This window comes from Harpia harpyja, chromosome 7 (genome assembly GCF_026419915.1).
Source record: "Harpia harpyja isolate bHarHar1 chromosome 7, bHarHar1 primary haplotype, whole genome shotgun sequence".
In the NCBI taxonomy this organism is placed as follows: Eukaryota; Metazoa; Chordata; class Aves; order Accipitriformes; family Accipitridae; genus Harpia; species Harpia harpyja.
Genome location: NC_068946.1, coordinates 33,622,593 through 33,637,285, shown reverse-complemented (window position 1 = coordinate 33,637,285; position 14,693 = coordinate 33,622,593). Strand labels below are relative to the sequence as shown.

The 14,693-nt window shown below is 39.8% G+C and overlaps 1 protein-coding gene across 3 annotated transcripts in view; it reads left to right on the top strand.

Moving 5' to 3' along the window:
• MAP3K20 (mitogen-activated protein kinase kinase kinase 20) overlaps positions 1-14,693 on the top strand; it is a 95,560-nt gene that overhangs the window by 24,822 nt on the left and 56,045 nt on the right. For all 3 annotated transcript variants that reach the window (XM_052791194.1, XM_052791193.1, XM_052791192.1), the window contains exons 3-7: positions 7,616-7,703; positions 11,982-12,083; positions 12,842-12,907; positions 13,893-13,921; positions 14,033-14,170. In XM_052791194.1, coding sequence (XP_052647154.1) covers positions 7,616-7,703; positions 11,982-12,083; positions 12,842-12,907; positions 13,893-13,921; positions 14,033-14,170 — 423 coding nt within the window. The remainder of the gene's footprint in view (positions 1-7,615; positions 7,704-11,981; positions 12,084-12,841; positions 12,908-13,892; positions 13,922-14,032; positions 14,171-14,693) is intronic.

Genomic DNA, 14,693 nt, shown 5'->3' with positions numbered 1-14,693 from the left:
GTTATTGTACTGGCCTGATGTACGTCAGTGGCAGGATCAAGCCAGGTAGCTTGATCTAACTGCCTCTTTCTGCATAAGGCAGGAGGTGTGCTGCCACATCACAAGGACAGATCTCCCTGTGATTTTTGGAGAGACCAACCTGCTTTCCATGAGCTCAGCAAGCCTTTGCAGTGTTTTGACAGGGATGTTCTGAATTCACTAGATAGTGCTCCTAATCCCATAGCCTTCACATTATCCTTAAAACTGCCAAGTTACCTGCAAAGGTTGCTATAAAAGGTTATAGGAGATTGTAAAACTCAGTTTTCTTTTAAAAGGGCCAATACCCAATATATTTTACTACTAACATGTCCTCTGGTGTTCCTTACCTCCAAAAATGCCCATACACATTTGCTATTGCATGGTACAAATGAAGTATTTTAAAGTAAATTACATAAGATGGGGTGAACCTGTAACAGCACATAATAAATTTATGTCCGTGTTCCTTCAGCGCGGTACGTTGTGACAGTTGCAGTATCTTGGTAATGTGCGCTTTTTTTTTTCCTTCAAGATTTAAACCTAAAACTCAATACAAGGTATCTAAAGTGTGTTTCTCCCACAGGATTTCAAAAAATGAGAATTGTGTGGTGATACAAAACAATGGGTTTAAAATAATGATAAGATGATTATATAGCAATGGGAATTTATTAGTTTCCTTTATATTTCCACTTTTAATCGCTGGGATTTGTAACAGTGTAGGACATAATTTTGGATGCAAATTTGATGCTTTGAAACATTTGCTCAATCAAAATGCTTTTAAATACGTGTTTTGTATGTCATTGTAGATGTACTTATGAGAATTTAATTCTGTTGTTTGCAGAAGTGCTGGTGGCATCAATCTGAGAATGTAATTTTAACCCTTCTTCTCTGTGTGGTTTGTGAAATAGTATCCCTGAAACACTGAATATATGGCTGTGTTCTAAGACATAACAAATGCTGACAGAGTTTTAGCTTGTTAATGGGCTATAGAAAGTGATCCTCTAAATGAGTACTGAAAAAGAACCCCAAACTCACACAGCTTTAGTGATACGCAGCCATAGTCTTAAAAACTATGACTGCCTTTTGAAAGGGATGGTAACACATTTGTGCTGGGAGGGTGTCCACAGCACTCATCAAAGCATGTGGTAACTCTGCTTACTTGCAGTTAGAAAATCTCACTGAGGATTCTTTGACTTTGCCATGTTCGTGTGGTTTTCCTCTTGCTTTGTTAATATCAAAGACAGTTTAATTGGTTTAACAAACATTGTCAGTGGATAATCACTGTGCTTTGCTTATTAATAGCTTTCTTCTTGGGGACCACAAAGCACAAAACCTTCTTTTTTTTTTCCTTACAAAAATTTATGAGAACAGACAAAACAGTAGGCAGAGTCCTAAATTTTTATTTTGTATCTGCTTGATTTTTCTTTCTAATGTTAAAAACTGTAATAATTGCATAACATCCCTGCTGTAAAATTCTTAGTAGTTTTATATTTCTAAAATTCTTTTCATATCCCTTTATTTGTTGCATATTGAGAGGAACATTTATTAGCAATGATAGAACATTAGGTGTCTAAGATTATGGCATGATAATAATCCAGAAAGAGCTAAATTACATGAACTGTTTCTATATCCTGCTTATTAAGAATTGTATTCAGTTTTAACTTTTGAAAAGACAGAAACAATGAAGTAGTAAAAATTATCTGCTGTGGGTAATTTCTGGCTTCTATCAAAACCTTAATGTGCTTTAAAAAGAATCATCATGAGGCTGTATAATATTTATGTTCAAGCATGTAAAACAAAAATATCTTGTGAAAAATATGCAATTTTTTTGGCTTAATGATTTGTCAGCATTACATTAAAAAAACCATAAGCCTGTAGGATTTTAAGATGCATATTTTACTAGTGTTTTGTAGCGGAACTGTAGCTTTAGATGCTCATTGTCTTAGTATTGCATCTGTAAAATGATTTGGGCTCATTTACCTAGAGAAACTAATGTATTAGAGACATCATCCTTTATTAGACATCAGTGAATTCACAGGAGATCATTCCTGAGACATGGAAATGGACACAGACTGAATGTATTTTTGAGCAGGAATCTGGAAATAAAGGTTTGGGGTTGATTTGTGTTAGCATTCTATTATCTTTTTTGTATGTGGTTGTCAGTAAATAGAACGATTTTAATAAAACATCAGCTGGCCTCTTCCAGCTGCCCTTTTATTAGACTATAAAACCCCCTGAGAGTAGCGAAGTTGCAACTCTCCCAAGAACATGACAAAGGTCAAAGCCTTTCAAATGCTATGAGACTTAGGAAAAAATATCTTTTCAAAGCTGCCTTAAGTGTGTCTAAATATCTCCCTAATAAACATGGCAAGCATTTCTTTGGAAAAGTAAATAATCAAACTGTTGCATAATGTAATAATAAATATTAGAAGGCAGTTAAGGAAGTTGTATTAATCAAATTCCTTAAGTAGCTAACCATGTCTAACCCTGTAATTTTGCATGGAGAGAAGGTGCCTCTTGCTGTGCAATTAACTGGTTTATTAACAGGAGAGTCGCTTGGCTGCTGGCTGACCCGATGGTCTCACAAGGGGCTGCAGCTATTTCCTGTGTTAATCCTAAACCAGCGTGCTCAGACCAGGGTGGAAGGATGGCCGGCTGTACTTTGTCCTCTCCGTCCAGTGGCTCCAAAGGGACCTGGAAGAAACGGTGATTAAGTTGCTGTGGGCCTAGTTTGCCCAGACCCAAGCAAAAAAGTCTTTTGATACTGAAAAAACTCTGTGGACAGATGTTCTTTTGCAGATCCAGCTGTGTTGCTGGAATAGGCTGCTAGCCCAAACCCTTGATCACTTCTCTTGACTACAAGTGTGAGCGTAACAACTTTCTAACGTATTTCCAGGGAGGACCAGAGTAACTAAAATATGCTGAGTTGTTTGGTCTTTGCTAACTTTAGCTGCCTTGGGATAGCGAGCTCTAACAAGAGCAGCTGCGGCTGGTATGAGTAGCTGGCAGGCAACAACACAGCTGTATGCAAAGTGCCTCCGTCTACATCCTTACTGCTGTTGCAGCTACAATTAAAGATCTGATGGTAGGGCCTGTCTGCGTTCCTGAGTAATGCCAGCTCAGCATCAGGTGGCCGTTGCCTACATCTGCAGTCAGCGCTGACCTTGAAGATCTCGTCAGGGCTACGCTGCGTTTGCTGCTCTTTTTGCATTGGCAGTAGACAGAGCAAAAGCGAGGTAAGACTTGTGTCATCCCAGTGAGCTGAGGCTTGTGCTGCTCGTAACGAGACCACGCTGTCCAGGTAGCTTGCTTCGTCCCCTCGTCTGCTGCTGGCCACGCTCAAAATCTATGTCGGTGGTTTCTGTTCAGCAATTGCTGAACAGACAAGGCGTAGAGGAGGACCCTGGTTTTACCTGCTGAAAATACTGGGGATATGAGTATTCATGCATAGTTGTTTGTACTAGAAGGTTAAGAGCAGTACTAGCAGGTCTAGAGGCAGCTGTAGGGTGATGTCAGTCATAGATGATGTAATTGACATTTTCACATTTGTCAATAACTAGAGATTAAACAGGCATAAAAATAAATTAGCCGTTAAGCACTGTGATGTAGACCATGGTTGATAGGACGCAATTAGTTTGTACACTGAGGGATTACCTGAGTTCGTAAGTCTTACACTGTAGTTGTCTTATGAATTGGGTTTGATTTACAGTAACGCCACAGGAGCCAGTAAATGAGAATTAAATTAAAATGTTTTTAGTGTAATTTGCTCTGACCTTGGATTTCATGACAGTGGTTGAATTATGTAAACAGTGGATTAGGTTTGTTTAGACTTCTGAATCCCTTTGCCTTCAAGAAATGGCATCTAGTCTGTAATTCCTTTCAGCAGGACTCGAGAGAGGGACATAATTTTACCTGTACCTGTGGTGTAAGTATGGGGTGAATGGTTTTTAGCATGGTTTGATGATCAGTACCAGGCTGTGACTAAGCTTATCATGGGACTAAATGTAATGCTCAACTCCACTGCAGTCACCTTGTGTGTCTGATTGTGTCTCTATGTTATGTCCAAGGAGTTTGTATTTATGTTTGGGTTGTGCCTTTCCTTCAGCTGAGCTCCTTCTAGTTCTGCTTTGATCCAACATTTAAAAAAAAATTAAAAAAATCTGTCTTTCACACAAAACAGTAATATAATGAAATAACTGAAGACTTGTTACTTGTCATCACCGTGGCTTTAGGAAGGAAATTGATGCTCATTTAGGTTGCGTAAGATAGATAGCAACTTTACCGACGGAAGTGAGTGTGTCATGCCCAAGCCAGTGAGGGCTGGCTTCTTCAGTGGCCTTTAGGCAGACAGATGCATGGCAGGATTTTCTTCCAAGCTTTTAGGCATTTTGGATTTAAGTATGAGTTTGATGCTTAAAGGTGATTCTAAATATTCTTGTAAGTGCCTAAGAGACCTTTGAAATACCAGTCTTTAACCACCACTTTGTAATTTCCTGTCTGAAAGTCAGTCTTTCATTGAAATATGGCACCTTCTTGTAAAAAAAAAAAGTACAAAAGCTTCAAAGATGTGGATTGACTTGTATCTGGTTCTCACTGTAAGGAATAAGTGTCTCTAAATTGGCTAATAGAGTTCACAGCTGATCTATAGCAGCTGAAAAGAGCAAAACATGAAAGGAATAGTCTAGAATCGCTAGTGCTAACAACAGCAGAGTGATTAAAAGTGTTTAGAAAGGATTTTTTTTCAGAACTAATGGTCCTTAGAAAAAGTTGGCAATCCCTCCCCCCGCCCCCAGGTTCTTAATATGGGATATCTGTGGGCAATTAGTAGATGCCTTTCCTTATTCTTAGATGGAAGCTTGCTTTCGTGTTTGTTAAATCCCAGTTAAGAGTATGAACATCAATGTGAAGATGAGGGTATTAGCCATGGTTGACACAGCATTTCTTCATACTCCTGGAATGCGATCTTGGTGTGTAATATACTGTAAATAAGATAATCTTAGAAAATAATTATTTTTGAATCTCCAAATAATAAAAGCACTGTGTGTCTGTATACCCGCGGCAGCGAAGGACTCGTCTTCTTGGCCCGGTGCTCCTATCTTGCTCCTTGTCCATTTCACGGTAGCACTGGGTGATTGGTAGGCCTGGGTTTTGCTGGTGGCTGCAGCCACCTTCCTGTTGTCCGGTGACTCTGGTGGGCTTTTACGGGATCCAGCAACATCTTGTGTGAGATGGAGGACAGTCACTGGGTTCTGCACATTGCTGCAGTGGAATTGGGAGCTATGGCACTTGGATATGTTCATCATGTGGCATTTTTTTTAATCATTCTTTAAAAAGATTCATCTAGTACTACTTCTGTAGCCAGGGTCTAAATGCATTATGCCATGGGAAAGTTATATGTGAGACCAGTCAATTTAATTCTAATGGCCTGTTGAGGTACATGTATTGTAAACATCAGCAGGTGGTGTGCACAGTGCTTTGAAGACATGGATTTTTAAGTACTGTACCAGAAGATAGTTTTATTCCACTCCTCTTGACCAAGGTGTTCAAGAAAAGATGGTCTAGATAGTATTGTCTAATGTTGTTTGTGGCCTGGTATTCCTGTCTCATTTCTAACAATATTCAGGTAGGCAGTCAAGGAGTATTAGGTCTCCTGGTTATCCGGTAGTAATGCTGGTAGGAATTAGAGGACATTCCTCAATTTAATATTTCCTAAAGAAGATATAATACAGAAGTTTTTGAAGTGTAGGGGTCTTGCATTTGCTAGGCCGTGGAGGTGGAGTTTTGAATGACTAGGCTGTCATCTGCATCCTCCAGGCTACTGAAGGAGGTAGGAGGTACAGCTCATGAAACGGGCAGTGCTGCTGCTGCTGCTGGAGTCCCCTGCCTTGGGAGGCTGGTGGGGCTGCAGCTGGAGGGCAGAGCTCCTTCTGCCAACAGATCCCTTGTTGCTCTATGGATTCCTTCTCAGATCCCTTGACTGGCTGTAGGAGTGCTGCTGCAGGTGAGTCTTCCAACATTTGCTTAGATAGCTGCCAATTAAATTATTTTGTGGACTTGTAGGTGAGTCAGTCTGCAGTATGATTTGCTGAAAACGGCATACATTTAAAAAATTACTTTTCTGTATTGTGAAAAAAGATGACTAACTTCACGGTAACACTGTTTCCCTTGCTGAGCAGGCTAAGCAGCACGAAGAACTAGTGGAACCCAAGTTAAGTTCAAAGCTATAGTTAAAGATTTAATTGAATATGTGTAAATGTCAGTGCATTAGCTAAAGATAAAGGTCTTAAAACTGTGTTGAAGTTACTCAGAAAAGGCTTTAAACAACAGCAGCAAAAAATTGAGCCAACACCTTTGTAATAATGCAGTTACACACGTGTATCATCGTACCAGCAATAAAACACAGGCCAAAAAAATGACTGTTTTGCTATGTCTGCATTTATTACAGTAGCACTACCTGATGTACCATGGTTTTCTGCATCAAAGCTGCTATAGTATTCCTGTTTTCGGTGAATCTACAAGGCTACAAAATAATATAAGTGGCAACTATCTAAGCAACTGTGGGAAGACTCACCTGCAAGTAAACAGCAACACTCCTACAGCTAGTCAAGGGATCCAAGAAGGGATCTGTCTGATCAGATACTTTCGTTAAGTTCAGAGGAATTAATTGTGTTTTTGTTCTTACTAGATGCTGTTGGCTGGTTTAGAGTTAACATAATCTCAAAGTCTTAAAGTAATGCATTGCTGTAGAGAAAAATATATCATAGCATATCTCTGTATTTGCATAATACATATATTTCTGTAAAAACATGTACAAAATCTCTTGAATATTTATTTTAATATACTACAGAGGCGAAACTGTTGAGAGACCTTGAATGAGACATCTGACCTTCTTTTCTTGCAAAAATCATAGGGACTGTATGCCTTAATTTGTGTGGATACGTTCTCGTTTCCTCAGTCTCTTTCAAACCTAGAAGCATTGTTCAAGTGGAATTTGAAGGTTTTGTATATTTACCCAGAGTTTCCAAACATCTGCAGCCTGCTCTGAGGAGCAGTTTCAACTGTACTGCTGGCTATTTGGCAATCTCAAGCATACTTGCTCTGTGTATTCAATCAGACTCCACAGCGCATGCCTGGAAACTCCACGTTTCCAGTAAACATTGGAAGGACCTGTGTGTGCATGGTATGCTCTAACAGCCTAAAGTGCTGGACTCACTGAACCCATAGTACTTTGTACATAAACACAAATTCTGGATAGGACTGCTGCAACTCTGCCAAAAATCCCAGATCTTTCTTTGAACAAAGTTTTCCAAGGCCTTCAGTTTTTCCAAAGACTTAGCTTCTACATCTGTGCCTTGGCCATGAAAGAATAGTCTGAAAAAAAAAAATTTTTTTTTTTTTCACCAAACATACTAAGCATTCACCTGCCAAACGCCCTCATGAGGTTTTCAAATGCCAGGCATTTGTGGACAGTCTTTCCTAGATATCTGTGTATTTATGTATGTTACACATATGTGTATACCTGCTTGGGTATAAAATAAACTACTATAGCAAATGCCCCATTCCTAATTGTCTAACAGTTTTGTTTGCTTGTTTTCAACAGGCAGAAATACTCAGTGTGCTCAGTCACAAAAACATCATTCAGTTCTACGGAGCTGTCATTGAACCTCCAAATTATGGCATAGTTACAGGTAAGGATTTTTGTCTGACCTTTGTCTTGATTCTGTAAAACTCCAGTGTTACAAGGTATTAGCTTTACCCAATTTCAGTGTTTTGCTAATTGTTCTGGCTTTCTTTGAATGTTAGAGTGCTCAGCACCACCTGCCTCAATGTAAATGGGAGTGCTGGAGGTAGGAACTACACTGGGAGCATGGCTGGTAGCAGCACAGAGGCAGTCGGAGCCTGTGACGTTCTTAATGCACAAACTCAGCACTCCTTTAAATAGAAACTTTCACTCTGTTCTGTGAATTGCTTTTCCATTTTAACTGGTGTGTGACAGAAGTAGAGGTTTTCATGATACAAAGTTCTGGCAAGTTCTGTGAAAAGGGAAGGCTGAGGGTGTGCTCAGAGCAGAGCTGCACCATGAATTCTGCCTGTATTGAAAACAGGAGAATCTGCACTGGGAACTTCCCAGCCATGGAAAGAATTTGAAATAGAGTCAAGGGTTTATTAGACCCCATAAGACAACTCCGTTTATTCACCTAGGTGTGAAACCTAGGTTTCATTCATTCTGGCACTCCTAGAATTATGTGGAGGTTGGGTTTTGTGATTTTGTTGGTTTGTTGTTTTTTTGGTTTTTTTTTCTTCCTGTCACCACTTTAAGCTTCCTTCCCTTATCTTGGGAGCTGGTCAAGATAAAAAATTACATTACAGGTAATGTAATTTCTCCCTTTTCTGTATGGGAGAAACTAGGTAAGATAGTAGTAGAACATAAACCCAAAGCAAAGAAATCTCCATTTTGCTGAAACAAATGTTTGGAGAGGTAAAAACCATGAAAGCGTGGATTAGGAGGCATGTTTTGGCATGTCTGTAACACTTCAAAGAGCTTGGTGTGAAGAGTAGTCTTTGCATGGTGGCACAGTCTAATAGCAGTTTGAAACACTGCCCTTCAGGTTTTTATTGGTTCTCAGATGGTGGACAGAACCTGTGAAAATTCAGGTTATTTCTACCTGTCTCTTAGACGTCTGATTATCACAGTAGATGGCAGTGTAATCCGGTGGGAGTGCATCTGAGATAGGGGAGCTTTGCTTACAGGAGTATCTGCCTACTGGAGGTCATGGTGTTGCCGTGAGTACTCCAGAGGTGCATGGGTGTTGACCAGTCTACGCCACTCAGAGGATGCACTGGTGATAGCATATAGACAGGAACTTGAATACCTTCTTGAAGCAATGAAAATAATAGCAAGTTAATAAATCCAGTAATGTAATTTTACTGTAATTTATAACATAAGTAATAAGTGTAAATCAGCAAGCTGAGTAACAAAGATGTGTAATCAACAACTCAGGATGATGTCTGGATCAGAAAGTCCTCAGTTTGATCTCACAAAAGGTCAGTGTTCGGAGGACATTTGACCTGCTTGCCAGTCACAGGACAGACAGCCGCTAAAGTAGTTCATTATGTCATTGGGAATGGGGACTCTAACCATCTCTGAAAAAGAGACTACACTATGTAGTCCAATCACTTTGTTACTCAGGGAGCTCTGATTCCATCCTGGCTAAAGAAAAAAAGCTTTTTTTAACAAACTGCATTGGTTCTCCCTGCAACTTCCAGGGAGACTGGAGTCCCATGGGTTGGAAGGGAAACAAGGCTCCATTTCCCCACACCATTTTCAAATGAGAGAATGGCTACTGAGAAATGTTAACTGTGCTTGAAATATTTTTTAGAGGGCTTTTCACTCCGTGATCTTCTGGATGGCCTTCAGTGTTGCAGACTTAATCCCGTGTTTAGTCAGATCCACTTCTTATAAGGGAAGATCCCAAACAAGAATAAATCCTGAGAAGCTAATGTTTCTTCAGAGTGATGGAGATGAGGGCATTCAGCCAAGCATTGGCATGTACCAAGCACTAGCTGCACGTAACGTCTTATGTGGGATTGTCAAAGAGTTCTCTGAGAAAGGCTACATCTGCAGTCAAAACACGTTTTCCTGCTGGGATGTATGTTAGTGTTATAACCGATCATCCCACCCGGTGAGCTGCTAACATGGATCACATCATTCTAGATGTCACTGGCTGTCTCTGTCAACAGCAGTCTCAATGCCTAGCTTTCAGATCTGGTTTTTGACCACAGATGCCTCCTCCCAAAAGGTTCTCAGAGCTTGTGCCCCCCATCCGCACAGAAACGTACGGTGTATCCCACAGCCCATCACAGACTGGGTCCAGTCAGGCATTCAGAGCTTTTCTTTCTAAAGCAAATACCTCTTTTCCATTATTGACAGAAAATTATCCTCGTGATATGATTTCCAAATCCATAAGCTTCTAGTAAAAACCTGTGGCACAATAAATATGTAGAAGAAATACTAAAGGATCGAGCTTTGTTGATTGAAGCTTGTGTGCCTCCATTCACATGGAGTGGCAAAGGGCTCAGGGAGCTGAGTTGTCCCTGACCCTGGTGGATCAAATTATGCATTGTAAAGGCATGCAAAGCATGCAGCCAGCCTATTCCTGAAGAATCCATTTATAAGACAGATGATGACATCATGGGTAAAAAAAGCTTATGTTTTAATTGAGGAAATGTGCAGGTCAGCAGCTTACTCCTCTTTCGGTGACATCAGAAGCAACACTTGTGTCTCCTGCAGAGACTCCTTTCAGCAGGAGGTCCTGCAGTAATGACCCAAAACTAACTTGCCACTTGAGTGTTTACTTTCAAGGGACTTCCTATTTTCTCCCTCTTTCATTTAATGCTGGTATCTTCTCATATGGCCTACCATGTTCTAGGCCGCAGATTCAGTCTCATCCCAGAGTTTCCTTTCCCATGCAGCAGTCTCCCAGTGGTTTTGATTTCCTTGATGAGGAGCAATGTTTATTTTTTATGCATTTAGCCTATCATGTATCATTCATTGATTAATATTATTATTAACAACAATTCAGATATATTTGATGTAGTCTTAGAGGGAATGATCTTGGGGCTGCTTTGAAATTGCTGAAATTAAGCATTTCAATTGTATACCAGCTGGTTTGCCACCTTAGGTATGAAGATTTTGGGAGTTGTGTAAGTAGGTTTTAAATTCTGCCCAAGAAGCACACTGAATAGCCTTGGGAGAGAGGGACGAAAGGCTTGAAGTTGCTTCTTGCATCCCCCTGGTCTTTGTGTTACTTGGGCTACACTGGGTGGCATGTGCCCACTCTGTCTTGGCAACCAGATAGAAGAAAATATATTAGCTGCTTCAATTCACAAACGTCCTGTTGTGTTTTCACTGAAACATGAATGAATACTAAATAAACATAAAGCTTACTTAATAAATACTAAGCAGAGGAGCTACAGCCTTTAGACTGCTGAACATGACCTGCAGCAGGTGGAAATCTGGCCTGCTTACCTCAGGGTTAGACCACCAGTTTCATCCTTACATTTTTTTCATGAACAAATTATTTGATCTGCTACTCTGTTCCTCCATGGGGAAATAGGAAAAGAAAATTTTAATTTCCCTTTCTACTAACAAACTCTTTCTTCCTAACAGAATGTTATATATTTAACATCTGCTTTTACTTTAAAAAAAAAAAAAATAAGAAAAAATCCTTTGTTATGGGGCATCATTTGTACGCAGTACTGCTTACCACTGGGGAATATCCTCTGTCTTTGGAAACAATAACTCATCCGTTAACTGCTTTTCTGATCAGGAGCAGCAAATGCACTGTTTAAATATGTAAGAATTTGAAGTTATATAAAAGTGGCGCTATGGAGGTTTCAATTGTCTCCAGTTTCACACCTAAATGTGTGTAGGTGTAACTAGCTTGTTACTCCAGCTCTCAGCCCCGCGAGCTCTGACAGTTGGATTGGATTCCATCTGCCATGTTTGCAAACACCAACGGGCCAAAAAAGCCCCTGTTTGTACCTATATAATCCTGCTGTGGGTTCCTGTAGGTGTAGCTGAGAGAAGTTAAGAAAAAGGTCTGTTGATCCTGAACAAGGAGTATCCAGAACCTTTTACTCTGGAATTTGAACTGCTTTGCCTTAGCTTTCTTGACACCAGACCTTTCTAATGCCTTTTCATTTTAATGCCTGTTGTTATATATGATTTTACTTTTTTTTTTTTTCTTCCCCCTAGCAGTAGATTATGTCTGTGTTGGGACAATCAGAACAAACTACCACTCTTCTACTACACTACAAACAATATTAGCTGCTGGACTCAAATTCTTTGTCATTAATCCAGAGGTTGACTGTTTTCTGGAACTGGCAGTTTCCATTAGGTCTTTCAGTTTAGGTGCAATGTTTTAAAAAGTCATGTGAGTGAGTTTGTTGTTGTTTGTTAACAGAGTATGCTTCTGCTGGCTCACTGTTTGATTACATTAATAGTAACAAAAGTGAAGAGATGGATATGGATCATATCATGACCTGGGCAACTGACATAGCTAAAGGTAAGCAAAATGAGTGGTGCATTACTATCCTACACAGCCAGCAAAGTGTACAGCTGGAGATGCTTTCCTTATGAAGTCAGGAATGCCTTCCTATACTTCCCTATTCAAATTGTAAAAAAAAACCCAAACAAACATAAAAAAAGCAAACCCCATTCACTGTGCTTTTTAATGTGTTCCTCGGTTATTATGAATCCGAAATAATTTCTGGAGTGAAAATGGCTTCTATGAGCCAGTTTTACTTCTGGTTTGCCCCTGAGTCCCAAGAGAATAATTTTGCTGATGTGGAGTAATTATGAGGTAAAGTGCATAATTATCCTTACATTTGATTTGAATTGGGACGTTTAAGGAAGCTAAGGGCTTATTCTCAGCAAACATACTGAGATTCTTCATATAATAATGCAGAACAAGCTGTTTCATCCTTTGTGTTCTCTGTGACCAAGAATTACTGTAAACTAATGAACGAACAATAAATTCATATCTTGGCTTCCCTGTGTAGGCACCACATTAGAGAAAATAACTAAATGTGACGTTAAAAAGCATTAACATACCCATATAGATGCTCTGAAAGATGTATGAGCCTTGCTTAGTGTTTTTTACTCAAAGTAGCTTATGGGAAGCTTTGCTTCTCCTGCAGCATATGGCATACTGGTATGCCAACTCGTAATGAGTACAATTAATGGGAACCAGAAAACATGACTGCTGATAGGTGATGGCCACGCTCAGCCTGCCTAACTAGATTGTTCCCTTGTTTTGTGTAGGAATGCACTATTTACACATGGAAGCTCCCGTCAAAGTAATCCACAGGGATCTGAAGTCCAGGAATGGTAAAGTATCAAAACACTGAAATGCTCTGCATTTACTGTTACCTGTTAATGTAGCGTTTAAATCTATACCTGAGCTTTGCGAACAAGCAGAACTAACTAATGCCTTGGCTGTCATCAGGCTGCACTTGTTGAGGCACAGAAGAGTCTGTTCCTCCTCCCCATCCTGAGCGCCTGTCTGACCTTTGTTACAGTCCCTGGCATCATTTAGAGCATTGTGGAGGGCTCTTTCAAGTTGTGTCTTGCTGACCATGATTGCACCCACCTTATCAGCTGTCAGACATTGTCTGGACACTCCTCACTTCCTTTTTCTATTTGCAAAGGCTGAGTACCAGGAAAGGCTGGCAGACACCAGACACAATAGACTAGATAAGTCTGTTCTTATATTTCTTCTCTGAAAATCTTGTCTTTACTGTGGCCAGTTTTGAGGTCTGACAAATATTCATGCTTTTGAGTAATATGCACTCAGTGTGGAGCTGCACTGGTTAATCTGCACTTGGCAGCTGACAACCATTTATGAAATTTGCTGAACATTGGCTTTTAACTGAAACTTTCACTACTACTAGTGGGATAGGAGGGACACAGATTTTTATAATGCACATAGGGAGATAATAGTCAAGAAAAGTTTAGATCTCACCTCAGTTGTAAGTTTTCTCCTTTTATTAATGAATCTTTCAGCGGGCTTCTTGTTAAGCCTAACTACATTGGGGAGAATGGAGTTTATCTGTATTTTAGCTATAGTTGTATTGCTATCTTTGAACTCAGTAAGGCCTGAAAGGTTTTGTGTTTGTTCAGAGGCTTGCAGGTATTCAGCAGATGTTCTCTAAAGCTTCTCAAAGAAACCAGGACAATCGTGTATGTGTGCCTGTTCAGGTGCTGGCTCACCGTAGGATCATTTTTCTTGATAAAAAGCAAAGTCTTTTGCTGTGAAAATGTATTGTGTTTATTTTTAATAGCATTCTTGTAACATTGTTTTTTCATTTTTCAGTTGTTATAGCTGCTGATGGCGTGTTAAAGGTATGAACACTTTAATTACTTGTAGAGAGATGCTACTGCTTGACTCGATGTTTTGATGCCTAATGAATAAGATTGATAATCTAATATCTGTTTATTTTTAATTTTTGCCAGATCTGTGATTTTGGTGCCTCAAGGTTCCACTCGCATACAACACACATGTCATTAGTGGGCACTTTTCCATGGATGGCCCCAGAAGTTATACAGAGTCTCCCGGTGTCTGAAACATGTGACACATACTCGTACGGAGTGGTGAGTGCCTCTCATTTCCTTATGTGTAGTAGCAGATCACTAGTGTGACAAAATTCATGTGATGCAAGCACAACAATTCTAAATAAGGACAACAAAAAATATCACGCTTTCTTTCAAGACTGACCCATAATTTATAATTGCATGCTTGAAAATGATAGGAAGAACGGTGTCTAGCATGTTTAGAAGATCCTTATCTCATTAGATGAGCAGCACGCCAGTGTGGGAAGTGCATGTTTAACCACAAGTATTCAGCATATGTCTGAAGGCTTGCAGGAGACGCTGAACAATCTGCATCATGACTCTCTGCTTGTGTTTTTTAGTGGAACAGAAGAGAAAAAAGGTTGTCTTGCAATAGGGGTATAACAGGATGAAATGATTAGGATTCCACGTTTCATAAAATGGAGTATCACTAATTTTATATTAAAAAGCAAGCCACTTCTCCATGCTTAATAGTTTAAAAGACCCTGCTATCATTAGCTGTGAGAATAGAGACTGTACCCCTTGGGGCGGTAGAGGCCCCATC